The sequence below is a fragment of the Miniopterus schreibersii genome (assembly GCF_964146895.1).
Source record: "Miniopterus schreibersii genome assembly, chromosome: 10".
In the NCBI taxonomy this organism is placed as follows: domain Eukaryota; kingdom Metazoa; phylum Chordata; class Mammalia; order Chiroptera; family Miniopteridae; genus Miniopterus; species Miniopterus schreibersii.
In genome coordinates this window covers 8,722,498-8,741,259 of record NC_138110.1, presented here as the reverse complement: position 1 = coordinate 8,741,259, position 18,762 = coordinate 8,722,498, and the positions used below count along the sequence as shown (strand labels likewise).

At 52.0% G+C, this 18,762-nt stretch overlaps 1 protein-coding gene across 3 annotated transcripts in view; it reads left to right on the top strand.

The window, feature by feature from the left end:
• Nucleotides 1-734: 734 nt before the first annotated feature.
• The window catches only part of BCAS4 (breast carcinoma amplified sequence 4), a 51,861-nt gene continuing 33,833 nt past the window's right edge, over nt 735-18,762 (top strand). Inside the window, exons 1-2 of one of the 3 annotated variants that reach the window (XM_081148991.1) lie at nt 735-939; nt 14,816-14,887. In XM_081148991.1, the coding sequence (XP_081005117.1) occupies nt 826-939; nt 14,816-14,887 (186 nt within the window). In that variant the 5' untranslated portion in view covers nt 735-825. Of the gene's footprint in view, nt 940-1,045; nt 1,283-14,815; nt 14,888-18,762 lie in introns of those variants that run through there. The other 2 variants (XM_081148990.1, XM_081148992.1) reach the window with 2 other exon arrangements.

Sequence of the window (18,762 nt, the reverse complement as noted above, 5' to 3'; positions counted from 1 at the left end):
TTGCCAGGACTTTTCCAGAAAATGACTCTGGCCTGAATGTTCGTGTGGGGACGTGGGGAAATCAACAGTTGGGCAGCTGTGGAAGTGGGAATTGTTCCGTGAGGGATCACCGAGAAGGCAGACCAAGCATGTGCTGACGCCCCCTACCTAGGGTCATCAAGATAAAATATAAATTCAGATTTAACGGGAAGGGGTGAGGGGCGTCCTGTATATTTATTTGCAACCCTAAGCCCAGCCAAATTTTTAAAAATGAATTTAATATTCTAAAAGTCATCATAGGAAACATGAGAACTCTAGACTTCCCCATACCTTTTTACCTTGTTTAGTACTTTCTTCATTAGCATTGTTCTGGGCGCACCTCACCCTCTCCAGCCTCTAAAGGGCCTAGACAAGCTTCCTAAGTGTGCTGGGCGGTCAGACTTAGTGCGCTTAAGGATTCTCTGCGGAGCTTATTTTAAAAGCTGCCCCAAGGGGGAAGAGGCCCGCCACACCCGCATTCCCTAATTTCCAGGACTCCCCGCCCGGCGCCAGCCAGAGGCTGGAGGAGAACGGCCTTGGGAAGGAGGGGGCGGGGGGCTTTGGTCTTTAAATGAAAGGACCTTTTAGGATAGCCGGTTCCTTCGCTGGATGCTCGCGGGGTGACCCGCGGAGCTTTAAAAACAACCAGGGCCCAAGCCCCACCCCCAGGGCTTCTGGCTGAATCCGGCGGTTCCCGGCGTCTCAAAAACGCCCCAGGGCGTCCCCAAGTGCCACGGAGACGGGGAGCCACTGTTCCCCGGATTCCAACGAAAAGGGTCTGTTTACACCGATAGCTCTCAAACTCGCATGTACGAGAACCTGGCGAACTGCAAAAATATTGACGTCCAGGCTCCAACCCGGGACTGTGCGCGGCCCGAACTCCGGCAGTTTTCTAGGAGCCCGGGAGGTTGCAGTGTGCGGGCGAGTATGAGAATCTCTTGTTTACCAAGCAGCGCGGGGGCCGCGCGCCGTGAGCCACGCGCGCCACTGGGCGGCGCTGCCCACTCGGCCGGGCGCACGGGGAGGCGCGCGCCGCAGCCGCCGGTGCGCACCTGACCCGCCTCCGCCAGGCGGGCCGCGGGGCATGCAGCCGGCCGGGGGCGGGGCTGCGAGGCCGGGTCCGGGTGACCGGCTCCCCGGCAGCCTCCGCCACCCGGACCCCGCCGCGCCCCTGATGCTGCTCGTGGACGCCGACCGGCCGGAGCCCGTGCGCGGCGGAGCGCGCGAGCTGGCGGTCTTCCTGACCCCCGAGCCCGGGGCCGAGGTAGGGGACGGGGGATGGAAGTGAGGGAGGCGGGTGTCGGGTTGGGGAGTCTGGGGCTCGCGTCCTCGGGGAGGAGCGGTCAGGTGCTGGCCCCGAGCGCGCCGGTACCCCGACCCGGACCCTCGGCTTCCCCGCAGCATCCTCTCGCACCCGGCGCAGGGGCTCGGGGCCGGGCGTAGGGGCGCGAGGGTTCCGTTTTTTGCAGAGCGGTGACACCCTGGCGCTCGCTGCCCGGAGATGCGCGGCTGGTCGCGCCGGTTCCTCTTCCAGCCAACCCCACCCCCGGGGGGGGGGACCCAGATCAGGCGCCCACCCCCACCCAGGCCCCTCAGCTTCGGCCAGGACGCCGGACCCAGGCGCACTGGGGGCTGCTGCCTTTGCCAGGCTGGGCCCGGGGCGAGGCTGACCCCTGGCTGCGCTCGGGCCGCTGCGCTCCGAGCAGCTCGCCCCGGGGCCGGAGGAGGCGGCCGGGCTGCGCCTGTGCGGGGACGCGCCCGGCCTAGGTCCCGTCTGTTGCTAGGAGGGAAAACACCTCGTCTCTGCCTGTACTTTTCTTTCTATTTTAAACGCACGGAATAAAAAGTAGATCTAAAACTAGACCCTTCTTCCAGCGGAAGCCAATCTGTTGACAGTGCCGAGAAAAAGTGACTTACCCAAGTTCACCAGGAGTTATTTATAGGTAGGGCTAGAAATTCAACTCATTCTCTTTGTAAATCTCAAAAGCAGGACAGAAATATATGAAATAAAGGGTGAGCACCCGCTCCCTTTTCTCTCCACCCGGACCCTAGTTCCCTGAAATAACCATCGGTAAAGAGTTTGGTGTACCTTGCAGACATTTAAAAAATGCATTTACAAATGTGGGTACGCATATAAATAACATGCATTTCTCTAAAACCCCACCTGATACTGTCCTGCAACTTGCTTCTCTTTACTGGAAACAACCTGGACAGATGGGGAGTGACCGCTAATGAGAAGGGACAGAGCTTCTTTTCAGGGTGGTGACAATGTTCTGGAATTAGTGGTGATGGTTGCACAATTTTGTGAATATACCGAAAACTACGGAATTGTACACTTTAAAAGGATGACTTTTATGGTATGTGAATGATATCTCAATTTTTAAAAATAGCATGTCCAATAGAAATCTAATGTGAGCCACCCATGTAATTTTAAATGTTCTAGGAGCCACATAATAAAAGACAAGGAAACAGATGCAGTTAGTTTCAGTTATTTAAAATAACAGTGCATCCAGTATGTTATTTCACCATGTCATCGATGTAAAAAAAATGTAACGAGATTTTTACATTTTGTCCTAAGTTTTTGAAGTCAGGTTTTTAATATTGAACTTGCAACACATCTTATTTGGGACTGGCCACATTTTAAGTGTTCAATAGTCATCTGAGGCTGGTGGCTTCTGTAAGGGAGAGTGTAGGTCTACATCATTCTTTGGCTTCCTAGTATCTCATGATTAAATGACAGTTACTCCTATTTCCTGGGCACATACTTTGTGCAGCTGTGTGCTGAACTCTGTTCGTGGATTGTGGCATTGCATCCTGGCAGTGACCCAGTGGCTAGGAGGCGGTTCTGTCGATTTTATAGCTGAGAATACTGAGGCCCTTGCAGAATAAGGGACGTCCTATGAGTGTCCTGTAACTTATGACCAATACCCCCAGGGATGGGCGTTGAGGTTGTCTACAGATTTTTACTGGTTTAAGTAACCTGAGTTTCTTTTTCGTCCCTTTTCTCCCTTGCTCTCAGCAGCGAGATTTCCCTGTGCCCGGTGGCTAAACCTCAGCTTCATTTAGTCTCTATTAGGAACAGCTTTCAAGAGAAACTGCGTGTATTAACTTCATTTTCTCACTCAGGGCTCTCTTTAACTCAGACATGGGTTGGCTCACACTCATTTGTAAGGGCCTTAATGAAGAGCCCAGCTCCCTGTAGCTCTGTGCAGCAATAAACCCACATAGAGCACTTGCTGAAGTTTATTTACTAAAAAAAGCAGAAACTCTCAGAGTGGAGTCATCTGCAGCTTCTACTTAAAGCTTAATTCATTAGCAGGTCCCTGAGCTGAGGCTGTTTGCAGATGGGCAAGTGAGCGGGACAAGGGAGGTCTGGTTTGGGAACAGGCCTGGGCAGCAGGTCCCCCCCTCCCATTGACCCTTCTCCTAAGACCACTTTTGGCTTTTAAACGGAGCAGTAGGAGTTTCAGACCAGCCCACTGCAGTCCTAGGGGTGTCGTCCTGCGGTTCCTGGTGAAGTGAACCTGTTTCATTGAACCCCTACTGTGTGCGGAGCGCTGGGGATACCACGGCAGTGAAACAAACAAGGGCCCTGCTCTCTTGGGACAATAAACACGGAATACACAAAACCTCTGAATTGTGTTGAATGCCATGAGAATGTAGCATGAGGAATGTGCAGGGAAGAGGAAGACCAGAGATCCAGAATCCAGGAGGGTGAATAACAGAGGGACCCTGACCTTGTCTGGGTGAGATCAGGGAGGGCTTCCCTGAGGCAGGGTCATTTTATGCTAAGCCCTGAAGCATGAATTAGGAGTTGGTTGAGAAGGAGAAGAAAAATATCCCAGGCAGAGGGACTAGAACTTGCAAAGGCCCTGGGTGGGAGGAAGCAGGTGTTGGGGATAGAGGAGCAGCAGGTAGAAGGGAGCAGTGGAAGGTGTGGCTGGGAAGGAGGGACGACACCCTGCCCTAGACTTTGCACTGTCTCACAGGATGCAGGAGTTGCTGAGGGACAGTGTGTTGAGATCGGCTGGCAGGTGAGTGTTTTACTATTTCCAGTGCCCTTGGGGTTTTCTGTCCAGCCAGCTTTTCTGTGTTTTACTTTCTCTCTCTTTCTGGTTTGAACTTCCTCTTGGGGGAAGTTACAGAGGGGTCTCGGAAGCTGCTTCAAGGAGGCAGGGAGGTAGAGATGTTTGGCTTGTGGGTGCCCTGTGACTTACAACGGAGGGGAGCTCAGGGCCCTCCGGAGTGGCTGAGCACTGACACCCCCCACCCCCGGGTGAATGTCTGAGCAGGCTCTTTCAGGATTTCATTGGTTCCTGTGCTGGGGCATGGGACAGGTATGGCTCACAGATGGGTTAATGGCCTAGATGGAAGGAAATGAAGCCAGCACTTTCTCACATGCAGGGTCTTTGCTTCAATGAGCAAAGGATGATGGTGGAGAAAGCACCTGGGTCCTTTAACCACATGTGGATTAGATCAGGGATTGGTGTGATTGGTTCAATCCAAAGAGGGCTTTTTAAGTGGAGGAATTTCATGTAAAAAAAAAAAATCCGAGTTTCTTGTTTGTTTAAAATAATGAACAATCTCGCCCTTGCTGGTGTGGCTCAGTGGTTAGAGTGTTGGCCTGCGCACCAAATGGTCAAGAGTTCCATTCCCAGTCAAGGGCACGTACCTGGGTTGCTGGTTTGCTCCCAGCCCCTGGTCAGGGTGTGTGTATGAGGCAACCAGTTGGTGTGTCTCTCTCACATAGATGTCTCTCTGTCTCTTTCCCTCTCTCACTCTCTTCCCCTCTTCCCTCCCTCCCTTCCATTCTCTCTGAAAAGCAATGGAAAAAATATTTGTGTCCTCAGATGAAGATTAACAAAAAAAAGAGAACAGTCTGGTAATCCTAGGTCCATGTTTCCTAGTCGCAGCCCCCTGTTTGCCATAGTCCCCACTTCACTCTATTGTCTCTCCCATACCAAAGGTGGTATCAGTTACTGTTTGCCCTGTGCTTGAACTTTTGATTTTTCTGTAATCATGATAAGAAAAGGAACTGTTTTTCCAAACCATGTGTCTGGACTAAAGTGGGAGGGAAAACATAAATTAGCCAAGATGCCCTTGAGTTTTAAGAAATGTAGAAGAGGCTGTTTCTTTGTGGAAGCAAAGAATATTCTGTTGAGCCAGGCTGGGTGTGGCTCAGCAGTTGAGCATCGACCTGGGATCCAGGAGATCACAGTTCGATTTCCCGTTAGGGCACAGGCCCGGGTTGTGGGCTCAATCCCCAGTTGGGGACCTGCAAGAGGCAGCCGATCACTGATGACTCTCTCATCATTGATGTTTCTCTCTCTCTCCCTCTCCCTTCCTCTCTCTGAAATCAATAAAGATTTTAAAAAAAAGAATATTCTGTTGAGTTCAACCTACAAACACCTTGTGCCTATGAGAACCCTGTTCCCCCACATGTTCTATCCTTGTGACTTGCTGGTCCCCTTTGGGCCTTCAAGCTTTACATGTTCAGATTAAAAACCTGTGGGTAGAGCTGGGCACGGTCTACTTTGTCTCAAACTGTAGTTCTGTATGAATTTGTTCTTCGGATCTTTACGGCAGACCTGCTGTGTGCTGGGCACCAGGGAGAGGCCAGTGCGACAGGTGCAGTGCTTGCCCTCAAGGACTGGCCTGGCAGTCAGGTGAGCAGACTAATACTGATCAGAGTAACTAAATGGTGGTAAATGCCAGAAGGGACAGCTGAAGGGCTGGGATGGAGATGCAGGGAGGACTGGAAGGAACCACAGGGCAAAGGTCTGGAGAGCTGAGCTGCTAGAGTGGGTGCTCCCTGGTGATCCAGGGGGAGAGTGGGCAGGCCACACCCCCCGAATCCTGAATCAGAACCTTCAGGAGTGTGAGGAGCCAAGGCCAAGGCAGGTGCTTGGAGAGGGCCAGCCTCTGTCAGGAGGAAGTTCCCATCTTCTTCCTGCCGTGAAAAGAGCCATCCTGGCTCTGAACAGCCTCATCACAGGGTGGCCATGCTGTGGGGGAGAGTCAGCCCGGAGCCTTGGCCAAAGGTCCCCAGTCTGGCTGATCCTCAGCACTCACCAAGAAGCTTTAAAACAGACTGGTCCCCAATCATTGGGAGCGACCCCAGTGCCCATCAGCGAGGCTGGTCGCATGGTGATGCTGCTGCACAGTGGCCGGCCGCCTGCAGCCTGTGTCACCATCCCTGCCAGCTGTAGCGCCCAGCGCCCAGGGAGACAGGCAAGGCGCACAGAAGTGTGCATGGTGTAAGTAAAAACCTAAAAAAGCGAAAACACCTATTTCGTGCATCTATAAATAGGAGATTAAGTTAAATCAATCTCTAGGGGTGGGGTAGGGGATAGCCAAGGATGAGAGCACGGACATAGGATATGGTTCCCAAACTTTGCCAATTTTGGAGTCATCTGGGGACCTTCAAAAGAAAAATACTGATTCCTGCTCCCACCCCTGGGTCTTCTGATTTCACTGTGTGGCTGCTACCTGGACACTGGGATTCTAGTAGCTCCCCAGCAGGGTTTTAAGCCTGGAGTGACCAGTCCAATTGGTCTATTGGAAAATCACTGTGGCTGCTGGAGGAGAACTGAGAGGGAGGCCCAGGCCTGGGAATCTGGGCTTGAACACCCCCCCCCCCCCCGCTGATTCTGATGGCCAACCTTTTTGAGGTCCCCTTGCCTGACCTGCCCCACTTCTGTGAATGCCCTGATTCCAGTGGCCACCCCGTGAGGGCAGGGCCCCTGCCTGTCCTGCCCGCTGCTGTGTCCACCTGGTACATCTTTTATAGACGTGTGGACCCCCCACCCCTGCCGGCCCTCCTGCCCCCAGTCAGGTGGGGCTGAGTGGTGGGAGGACGTGAGCTCTGGAGCCACACAGCCGTTTAGATCTCGGCTCTGCACTCGCTGCCTCTAGCTGCCTTGTCCCATCTCACGTGGTAGTTGGAGGGCTTGATGAGATCATCCAGGGAAACGCTCGGCACAGGGCCTGGCCCGTAAGCCTGGGAACGTTAGCTACGATTGTTCATGGGCTCATTCTGCAGGTGCCTATTGAGCAGGTGCAGACGTGGTGCCAGGTGCTGGGAGGTGAGAGTGCAGGAGGGGCACTTTTGTCCTTAGGGCTCCCAGCTGGAGCAAGGGGAAGGTGGGGGTGACTGGCACGCACTTGGTGGTGGGCCATGGCAGCCCTTGACGTGTGCTGAAGATCGCGAGTTTTCACTGGCCAGCATGGCCTATAGCCTGGGAGTCCGGTTAGCTTTCTGACCTGTGTGCCCAGGCCAGCCACGCATTCCAGCGTTTGGTTTGCAGCACACAGCTGCCGAGCGCATGGCCCAGGTGAGCCAGTGGCTGTCTTAAGCTGTCAGGATCTGCCAGTGTGGCAGAACTTTGGCCTGTGGGTTCTTTTAAAGTCAATGGGAGTTGGTTTTTAAATAAGTTTTGCTTTAAAAATAAAAAATGTATGCACATGCTACAAAATCCCAAGGCCAGAGAGTGGTGAGTGAGCCCCCCCCCCCCCAGCCTGGTCCCCAGCCCCTGCTGTTCTCTGCAGAGGCCATGAGGTTCGGGTCCAGGTCCCCTTCCAGGGCAGGCGCAGCAGTTCTCTCCCTCCCCTCTCGCCGCCTCTCCCTTCTGCATCATGCTCTTTTCACTCAATATGTCTTCGAGATCTTTCCAGATGAGTGCACAGAGAGCCGCCCACTTTTTTAGCTGCTGAACAGAATTTCAGGGCCTGTCCGAGTTATAATTTAGGTGACCGTTTCTCTGTTGTTGGGCATTGAGGTTACCTGGAGCCTTGCTGTCACAAAGTCTGTTGCAGTGAGTATCGCTGTACATACATCACATTGTATTTCTGTAAATGGGTCTGTAGGATGAATATTTAATTGGGGAATTATGGGACCTTTTAAATTTTGTCCACTGTTGCCAAATTAACCTTCTCAGGGCAAGTGTAGAGTAGAGTAGTCAGCCCTTTCTGGACTCTCAAAGCCCAAGGGTCCTTCTGGGGCCAGCATGGGTTACTCTCGTGTGCCCCGCTTTGGGGACCAGGGAGGAAGGAGTTCTGTGTCCCCCTTTAGGGATGTGGATTATCAACTAATGTGCCAGGTCCCTCCCCCTTCCCACCCATGGCCCCTGGAGAATCCCTTTATTCCTGGCTGGCCCTGGCTCCTGGGACCTTCCTACCGTCATCTCAGCCCCTTTTGTCCTGTTGCCAGAGATGAGGCTGCTTTTTCTGCGGCCCATCAGGCTGGTAGAAGGGAAAACACCGACATCCAAAGACCTTCCCTTTGCTGTCGTCTGAAGGGCCCGCCATGCTCACTTTGGGGGAAGAGGTGACATTCCCATCATGTGCTTCTGGCCCAGCCTGACTGGAGGAAGAGAGGCAGGGTGCGAGCAAAGGCCGAAAACCTGCCTGGAGCTCCATGTGGCTGCAAATGGGTGTCCTTTGGCTGTGATTTTGATTTAAAAAAGGCTAAGTAGTCGCCAGTGTCTAAAAAGTGGGAGTTTTGAATAAAAATCCAAATGTGTGATTTCTCCAAAAATGTTGCAGCAGAAGGTGCAGGCCTGGCCTGGGCTGATGGACCTTGTAGTTTCTAGGACTCTCCATCCTGTGTGTGTGTGTGTGTGTTTACAGCATTACTGTGATATAATTCACATACCACAGAATTCACCCATTTGAAATGTACAATTTAATGGCTTTTTGTATATTCACAGAGTTGCACAACCGTCAACCACAATCAATATTAGAACATTTTCATTACCCCCTTAGCTCTGACTACCCCAAGACCCCCACTAATCTATTGTCCTTCGCTATAGATTTGTCTTTTCTGGACATTTCATATATGTTTGTGTTTTAAAGGCACCGATAGGCCAGAGGTTTGAAGGCCCCATTCAGCCAGTGGACAGGTTTGTTTGGCCGTCATAGTGGTTTTAAAATTTTTAGGTTAGTTTTGAACAATTTTGAATTGGGAGAGTTTGAATGAATATTTGGGCCCTTGTTTGTCTTGAACAAAATAAGCTTGGCACATTCCCACCTGGAACAATCCACTGGAGCCAAGTAGCAGCCACCCTCTTTACATGGGGCAGCAGGTCTCCTGTTTGCCACAGTCCCCACCCCTCCCTGGTGTCCCCGCCTGAAGTGTCAGCTGTGGTTTATTATCCTGCTCGTGCTGCTGTGTTTCTTAGAGAAAAGTAAAAGTCTCTGTCAAAAGTAGGAAACTGAAAATAAGCAGTGTGCTGAAAATGATTCTTAAGCATGACCCACTTCCCTTGTGCTCATTTCCTGCCTGGTTTCTGGGTGCCTCTGAGTTTGGACACCCTGTTAGGGTCCAAGTTACAATCATCTCTTTTATGGGTATAGCATCTCGCCAAGAGTAACCCAGAGACAGAGAGAGTCTGAGGATTGTTTTCCTCTGGTTTTCAAATGGGGAAACTGAGGCACAGAGATGGTCAGAGGTGTGGTTAAGACCACAGGGCAGTGTAGGCTGCTGTTCTCAGGTGGGGGCTCCCCCAGGAGAGTGCATTCCTTCTTCCCCCTTTCCTTGCTCAGTTTTCTTTCCTCTCTCCCTCCTTCCTTTCTTTCCTGCAGTGAATATTCACTGAGCACCATATTGGTGATCATTTGTCAGGTAACAAACTACCCCAAACCTTAGTGGCTGAAAGCACTATCATTTTATGGTGCATGATTTTGCTGGCTGGTGGGGCTCATCCCAGTGGTTTTTCTGTTTCATGGTGTCGGCTGAGCTTACTCATGGGGCTGCATTCAGCTGGAGGCTTGGCCACACCAGAAGGGCCAACATGGCCTCACTTATGTGTCGGGCAGCTGGTGCTATCTGCTGGGGCATCTCAGTCCCCCTCCATGTGGCCTCTCCAGCAGAGTTGCCTGGGCTTCTTCACATGGCCGTTGTCCTCCAAGAAGGTGACTCAGATACTGCAAAGTGTCCTGAGGCCTAGACCCAGAAGTGACAGAGTGTTGCTTCTGCCACGTTCAGTTGGTCAAAGCAAGTCACAGGCCTGGCCAGACTCAAGGGTGGGGAGGAATGGATCCTACCTTTTCATGGGCAGAGTCATATTGCACAGAGGTATGCAGGATAGGAGGGATGTGGGGGGCCAGCTTTAGAAACAAGCATCTACTATGTGCCAGGCATTATTCTCGGCCCTGGGAATACAAAGGGGAATAAAAGAGACTAAAACCTCTGCCCTCCAGGAGCTTTTATTTTGGGGAGGGGGGGAAGACAGGAAAAAGTAAAATATATAGTATGCTGGTAAAAATAAAGAGAAATAAATTGGGGCAGGACAGGGAGTGGTGGAGGAGTTGCAAGGTCAGGGGAGGTCTCACTGAAGAGAGATATTTGAGCAAAGGAAGTGTGGGGTGAGCTTTACCAGTAAAGGGAACAGTAGGTGCAAAGGCCCTGGGGTGAGGACATGGCTGGTGTGGTTGGCAGAGAATGAGCGATGGGGTTGGAGAGGAGGTGGAGGGTCCAGATGGTTTAGGGAAGGGGGACCCTGTTTGGCATTACTGAATGAGGTGGAGAAGAGAGGGTTTTTTAAAAATTAAGATATAATTCATATAACATAAATTTAGCTCTTTTAAACTATATAATTCAGTGTTTTTCCGTATATTCACTGTGTTGAACAAACATCACCATGACCTAAACATCACCATCATCCAAAAAAGAAACCCCATAACCATTAGCAGTTATTCCTTCCTCTCATCCCTTGGGGGAGACAACCACTAATACACTTTCCGTCTCTGTGGATTTGCCTTTTAGATACATCAAAGGAATCATGTGATAGTGACTTTTGTGTCTGGCTTCTGTCCCTTGGCATGTTTTCAAAGTTCAGCCATGTTGTGGTGTGTTTCAGGGCATCGTTCCTTTTTATTGCTGAATAATATTCCATTGTGTGGATAGACTACGTTTTGTCCATTCATCAGTTGATGGACATGAGTTATTTCCACTTTTTGGCTATTTTGAATAGTGTACAAGTTTTTGTAACAGTGGATGTTTGGGGATGTTTGGATATCCTTTTGGATATGTTGCTGGATCATAGGGCAACTGTACATTTTTAACCTTTTTTAAAAAGCAATTATTGATTTTTAGAGAGAATGGAGGAGAGAGAGAGAGAAACATTGATTTGTTGTTCCTCTTATTTATGCATCATTGGTTGCTTCTTGTATGCCCCCTGGCCTGGAGATCAAACCCGCAATCTTGGCGTATTGGGATGATGCTCTAACTAACTGAGCTACCCGGCCAGGGCCTCTATGTTTACCCTTTTGAAGAACTGCCAGACTGGTTTCCAAAGCTGCTGTACAATTTCACGTTCCCACCAGCAGTGTATGCGGGTTCCAGTCGCTCCACATCTTTGCCAACACTTACTGCTTTCCATTTTTGTGAAGTGGTATGGTGGAAGATTTTGAGTGGAGGAGGGCTTTGGTTTTATCAGTATCTTTCAGAGGAGTAGACTGAAGGGGAGCAAAAGAAGCAGGGGACCAGTGAGCAGGCTACTGCATGAGTCCCAGCAAGGAGGACAGTATCTTGCGCTGGGGTGGTGGTGAGGGAGGAGGGAGAAGTGATCAGATTTGGGATACTTTTTTTTTTTTTAAATATATCTCTATTGATTTCAGGGACAGGAAGGGAGAGGGAGAAAGAGAAACATCAATGATGAGAGAGTCATTGATCGGCTGCCTCCTGCGCGCCCCCGACTGGGGATCAAGCCCACCACACGGGCATGTGCCCTGACCGGGAATCGAACCCCGATCTCCTGGATCCTAGGTCGATGCTCAGCTGCTGAGCCACGCCCGGCCGGGCTGGGATACATTTTTAAGGCAGAAACGAGAGGATCTGTGTACAGATTGAATGGGGTGAGGGGTGAGAAAGAAAGAGGAGCCGAGGATGCTCCCAGGCGTGTGGCCTGAGCAGCTGGGCAGGGTGCTGCCTTTAGCTGAGCTGGAGAAGACCTCAGGTGGAGGGTCTTTTTGTGATTTCTTACACCGGCCGCTTGGTGGGCAGGGGCAGCCCCTTTTCCTGTTTTCTTGTTTTGTTTTGTGTTTTTTAGCCGGCCCAGCTGGGAAGTTTCGATCGGCACTTAGGGAGGGGGATGTGGGAGAAGAAAGCAAATGCTGTGATTCACATGCGTTAAAAATAATGTGCACTGGCCATGTCCCGAATGTTACCTAAAGCGAGCCACTTGTGTTCTTTCCCTCGGAGTGGGACAATTTGTGCCCTGGGAGTGACAAAGGACGGCGAGGTTATTCATTTTGGTTCAAAGGGTGTGTGGGCTGCAGCCTGCAGGACTCTGGTTTCTGAGGCCACTTAGGGGATTATCCGGAGAGAAAATTGTCCCGTGAATGGTTCGTGAGCCCAGCGGGGGCTAATCCTGAACTCCTTCCTGTGGGCTGGGAATGTCTTGGGGCTTGTTCCCCCCTTAGCCCACTAGACAGTCAGCAAACGCTTTCTGGGCTCTCTCCTGCTCTAAATACCAGGAGGTGGGGTGGGGGAGACTATAGCTGACAGGTAGCAATAAAAGGGACACATTTCCCCCTCCCCCAGGAGCATCTCGATGGTTACTCAGCTCTGGAGTCATAGTGCTCAGGGTCAAGTCTGGCTTCTGTACTTACGAGCTGTGTGACCTTGAGCAAGTGATTTAAGCTTTCTGGTCCGTTGTTTCTCCGTCCATAAAAGGGGGAAATCCCAGCACCCACTGTATAGAGTTCTCCTGAGACTCAAAAGAGATAATCCATATATAGTGATTAGCCTTTGTTTCTATGATCCAGCGAGAGAGATACAGAAAGCGACCGCTTATTACGCACCTACAGTGTGTGGGCCTTCTGTTAAATGATTCAGCCATATTAAACTGTCAGATTGACCTCCTAACAGCCCTGCCCAGTGGCAGTTCCTGACACAGGGGAACCAACCAAAATGCAGAAGTTAAGCCCTTGGGTTAAAGTCACACGGCTGGCAAAAGAAATGATAGGATTTGAACCCAAGACCGACTCGCTTCCTTTCTGCTCATGCCAGGATAGGTTGAGATGCGCTTCCTGTGAGCAAAGAGCTTCAGGCACATCTTGGAAAGGAGGCAGCCCACCCAGCTGGGGCGGGTCTGGGTTGTCTTAGCCCGGGCTCCTCAGGGGGTCTCCAGCACCCACCCATGCCTGGCTCCCATCTCTCTTGGAGAAACCAACCCACCCAGCCTCTTTCTCCCTTAGTAGTACAATCAAGACATTTTTTTACCACAATTTTATTTTGGGGGAGAACTTCCTGTGTGTTCCCCAGCTCTCCCTCCACTGAGGTCGCCCTCCTCTGTCACACCTCCCCTGTTCAGGCACAGAAATAGTCCCAGCTGTGAGAGGAAGGTTCCAGAGTTTAAAACTGCAACTGGGTACTATTTATACTCCGGCCGGAAAGATGTTTTTTTGCACAGCGTTTATTTTGTTGTGGTGGCGACGGCTCCTGCTGCAGGCAGCCGGCTCTGGCACTGTCTAAACATTTCCCGGGGACAAGTGGGTGGCGAGGAACCTTCAGGTGTGAGGGGCAGTGCCAGGCCTGCCCAGAAATGTCTGGTGCCGCTTCCCGAGAGCAGGGCGATTGGGCCTGGGAAGCCAGAGAAAGAGGCTCATGGTCTAGATGAAGTTTTCCCCTAGATGCCTGGTAATTAAAAACAAAACAAGACAAAAAAACAAACAAAACCAAAACACGTGGTATTTTATAAGCCATGAAAGTCGCACATACTTGAGGGGGAAAGGTTCAAACTAATTTTTACACAGTGATGAAAGCAGGGTTATAAACTGGCAGACCCGTTCACATTCGTGTTTAGCTTGGCCCACGGAGCATTAGAAAAAAATTTTTTTTTGAATTTGTGCCACTACTTAAAAACTGGGACATTTCCCATAAAATGAGAATTTCTGGCCTCTCTTGGAAAATGAAAGGAGTCTGGCACCCCTGGGCCCATGTCCTGATGGGCTGCTAGTGGTGGCTGCTGTAGCACTTTGAGCTCAGCACGAGATCCAGTCCCTGCATCACTTGTTCACGTCACTGCCTGGCCCGGGTCACTGGCGTTTTGGACCCTTCAAATAACATAAAACCGTCTAGTCTCTCTTGTCAGACTCCCCAGTCCCTACTCTCCTGGGCCAAGTAAGTACTAGGAATAGGGTTTCCAAAGAAATGACAGGGTGCCCAGTTAAGATGTGAATTTCAGAGAAACAACAAATAATATGTTAGTGTGGGTATGTCCCCCGGCGCATCAAGATTGGTCTGCATCGCTGCAGGCCTTTGTCTGCTGCACACGTATCTTGGTGGTGTTACAAGGTTAGGTTCATATTCTGCATCTTCTACGACTCACGTTTCCTCTCTGGGTGTTTCTCAGGCATTTCTCAGGGTTTATAGGAGCAGCTTTGAGGCTGTGGACTCAAACCTACGTGAGAATCCTGGCCCCACCACAGGCTAGCTGTGTGACCTTGAGCAGGTTACCTCACCTCTCTGAGCCTCAGTTTCCTCATCTGAACAATGGGGGTGATAAGGGTAGCTTTATTTCCCGGTGGGATTTATTTCATGTCTTTTGAAAGAATGTCCCCGGGAAATGTCGAGTGCATGGTCCACGGTGGCTTTCACCGGTCCTCGGGTGTCGTGATTGCTGCCAGCTTATCGCTATTTCAAATGAGGCTCGGAGAGGTTTTGGAAAGGAAATGGAGGGAGGTTTAGAGGGAGCTGGGCAGGTAATCCTAAGATTTAGTTGGCTTTTTTTTAAATGAAGGGCGTTTGTCTCCCTGGAGACCACTGGCTAACCTGGATACTGTGTCTCTCCAGGCCAGGGAGGTGGAGGAGACCGTCGAGGGGATGCTGCTGCGGCTGGAGGAGTTCTGCAGCCTGGCTGGCACGGTGAGTGTTGGCCTGGAGCGGGCTCCCCCGTCCCCGCCGGCGCCGGGCCGCCTGGAGCTTTCCGGGGAAGCCGTCGGGCGGGGATTTAGCAACCAGAGGGGCTGGGCGGCGGCCAGGGCGCAAGGAGCCCCTCGGCACCGCGTCCTGGGGCAGCCATCTTGACAGGCCTTCCCCGTGGCTCATTCCGCCGAGGAGCCCGGCCCGGGCCACCAGGTGGCACCCTCGGCTCCGGCGCGGGCCTTCGCGGGGATCTGACACTATATTTAACTTCCCTGGGCGCCCTGCGCAGTGCCCGGCAAACGCGGGGACACCGGGAAGTGCTTCAGGCCCGCGAGGCCCAGCTGGAGCCTCCTGCCCGGGCGTGCCCGCGCCGGTGGGCACCGCTTCCTTCCCGAAGCCTGTCGCGTGCTCCACGTTGGCCTCCTACCCTGTTTTGTTTTGTTTTGTTTGGGTTTTTGTTTTTTAAAATCAAATCCTCTTGGTTGGATGGGGAAGAACGTGGAAGATGGTGCCGTGGGCCCAGGAGACGGGTTCGCCACTCCAAACCCTCTAGAAATCTCCTCTAGATCCTGGCGCCCCCAGGATTGCTGCCGGCCAGGCGTGAGGCCCCAAGGAGCAATGAGAGAATGTTTCTGGACGTTCCCAAGCTTATGAAAAGCAAACCAGCAATCAGAGAGGCAGGCTTCTGCCTGGAGCCCAGAGGGTAGAGCTCCCCCAGGCCCCGCCTCGCCCTGCAGCGGGGGAAGCCTGGTGGGCGCAGTGGTTTGGCTCTGCCCCTGAGAAGCCAGGTCTGCAGAGGGGTTTGTGAGAGCCACGGGAGTCACAGTGACCACAGCCCCAGATGTTTACTGAGCATCTCCTCTGTGCCAGGCACCCTATAAAGTGTGCTTCCGTGTAATCTCATCTCCTCTGGAAGCAACCCAGCATGATGGGCACCAGGTCGTCCCCATTCATTCAACACACCTACCTTGTGCCCGCCTTGGGGACAGGCCGTGAACAGACAGAAACGTCCCTATAAGAACCTATGTGCGTTTTTCTCGAGAGCCGCTCTTTTAGTTCAGGTGGGAGCTGGGCAATGAGACAGACTTTGAAGGGCCTCTACAGTCCTTTCTTCATCAGCAAATACGGGCGCCTTCTGCGACCGGGCCCTGTGCGAGTCTGAGGGTGCAGAGTCTGATCCGCTCTGTTCCCCTGAGCCCCAGTCTGCTGGGGCGGCCCGGTGTGTGTCCTGGTCCCTGTCATTCGGTGTGGAAATGCTGTCATCATGGTGTGCTCAGGTACAAAGGGAGCCTGCAGAGGTTTTGAAAAGAGAAAGAGGGTCTAGAAGGAACTGGGCACATAATCCTAAGACTTGGTTTGCTTTAAAAAAAAAAAATCAAAGGCATAAGCATTAGTTTCTGCCTGGGAAATTGGGAAGGCTTCGTAGAACAGGTGGTGATTAATTTGGGGGTTGAAGGAGCAACAGAAAGAATTCAGCCGCTGGGGAGGACAGGTGTCCAGGCAGAGGGCCTGGCCTGTGGGTATGACCTGCCGGGCATAGTGTGGACAGTGAGGGCCCATAGGTGGGTGTGGATTTGGAAGATGGTGTGAACTGGTGACCCAGGGACATTTTTGTTGACAAGTCCTAGCCCGTCCTCCTGTGAAAGGAGACCCCTCCCTCCCCCCCATTGATCCAGGAGGACAACTTGGGGTGGGGGTCAGCTTGGACAGGTGGAGAGGGGCCCACGCCATGCTTGTCTTAAAAACCGCCAAGGCTTCTTGTGCTGGGAAGTCAGTGTTTGGGTCGCCAGGAGGCCCAGGGTCGCAGGCTGCATCGAGAAGTTCTCCGAATTCAAAGCCTTATGCAAAGACTTTAATACCGAGGTGACACAGGTGACCCACAGGCCCAATCCTGCCCAAAGATATGTTGGATGTTTCTGCGGGGAAGGAATTTGCTACTGACATTTATAGAACGTCATGCAAAAAATCTGGGTTTCTGGCTTCTTAGAAAAACAAAGGTCCCCCCCTCCTTGGGTGCTTGTTTCCACCTGGCCAGCATCAGCAGAGCTGCATAGTGGCTGTCCCCTGTGGCAGCTCACCACTGTCCCCACTGCCCCCCATGGGAGCCTCCCTGACTCCACAGCCACCTGCCAGCTACATCCAGCATCTGCTCGTGTGTTTTAAGGTAGAGCATGTTTCTCTGTATTTTAGGGCCTGCTGAATGCGGGCACATAAAACCAGACCAGGAGGGCCCCTGTTTCAAGAAATGGAAGAGAGTGCACTTCCCGTGGATGTGAAAACTATTTCAGCGTGTTTATATGCAAATAAACATGTCTATGTTGGTAGAATGCACCTAGGACACACTTTCGTGGCCCCTGGAGACATTTTGAATGTGCAGTCCTACATTAATGCTCTGTGCTGATGCTGTTTAGATCAGGGGTCCTCTGGGCCCCAGCAGCTGATGATTAGCTGACCTAGTGTGTCTGCATCCAGGTGTCGTGAGCTCCATGGTACAGAGAGAGGAGACCAGCTATCGGCCCTGGTGCGGACGGACCTCCATTTCTCTTCATCTAAGCTAGCAATGTGTGGGGACCTCTGGGGGGCAGGTGATGTCACACCACAGACCACTGTCCGAGTCCCTGCCTTGTCTTTTGGAAACACTGATCAAGTTAGAGGGCTGAGAGAAGCCAGGCTCCTTGGTACACAGTACAGAGAGAAGCTATTTCATTTCTGATAAAATCAGGCTGTTTGAAATGAGGGTCCGGCTTTCTGTCTGGTGCATTAACTCCTCTGCCGGCCTGTCCTCAATCACTCTCTATGACTGCAGTTCACTGCCCTGTGCCTGTGACCTGTTTTGACCTTAGATACAGTGCCAGTTGCTGCCGCTTCAGGCTCTGAGTCTCCCACTTTGGGGCCTCGGACACAGCACATCACCTCTCTGTACCTCTATTTTCTCCTCTATAAAGTGGAGATAATGGTTCCGACGATCCATTGCTGCACCCAACTACCCTGAAACTTAGTGGTTTACAACAGCAGCTCATTTATGATGTGGGCCAGGGCCCGGCACAGAGGGGATGGCTCATCTGAGTCCCGTGGCACCTGCTGGGCTGGGGATGTCCAAGGTGGTTCCTTCTCTCACTTGTCGGATGTCTGGGCTGGGAGGGGGCCAGCTGGGGACTGGTTGGCATGCCCGTCCTTCTTGCAGCCTCCCCACGTGGCTAGCTTGGGCTGCCTCCTAGCGTGGCGGTCTGGCCCCCTGAGCTAGCATTTCAGCAGACAGGAAGCAGAAGATGCCAGTCTCTGGAGGCTTCCATATGGAAATTGACACAGTGTCACTTTTGTCATATTTTCGGGGGGTGTGTGTGTCAAATCAGTCACCCAGATCCCAGGGGAGAGGGCGTAAACCCCATCTCTTCGTGGAAGGAACGTGAAGAACTTGTAGACATCTTTAACCTGCCGGTGCTGTCCATCTCCGAGCTATTGTGAGGAGCAGATGAGGCAGGGATGTACACTTCCCACCCACTAGTGTGGCCCAAGGGGACAGGACAGGCAATGGCAAGTATGGACACGGATGTGGAGCAACTGGGACTCTCACTGGCCAGTGGAAAGGCAAAAAGCCACTTTGGAAAATAGTTTGGCGGTTTCTTATAAAGCCGAACGTCTGCTTACCCTACATCCTAGCAGTTCTCATTCTAGATGATTTCCCAAAGGACGTGAAAACAAGTGTCCGCAAGGACTTGAACGCAAGTGTTCGTAGCAGCTTTGTTCATGGTGTCCCAAACTGGAAACTACCCAAATAGCAGGCATGGGTGAATAAATCGCTATTTATTCATACCCAGCAGTGGGGGAGAACGTACACACAACAGCGCGACGACTCTCACAAACGTGATGGTGAG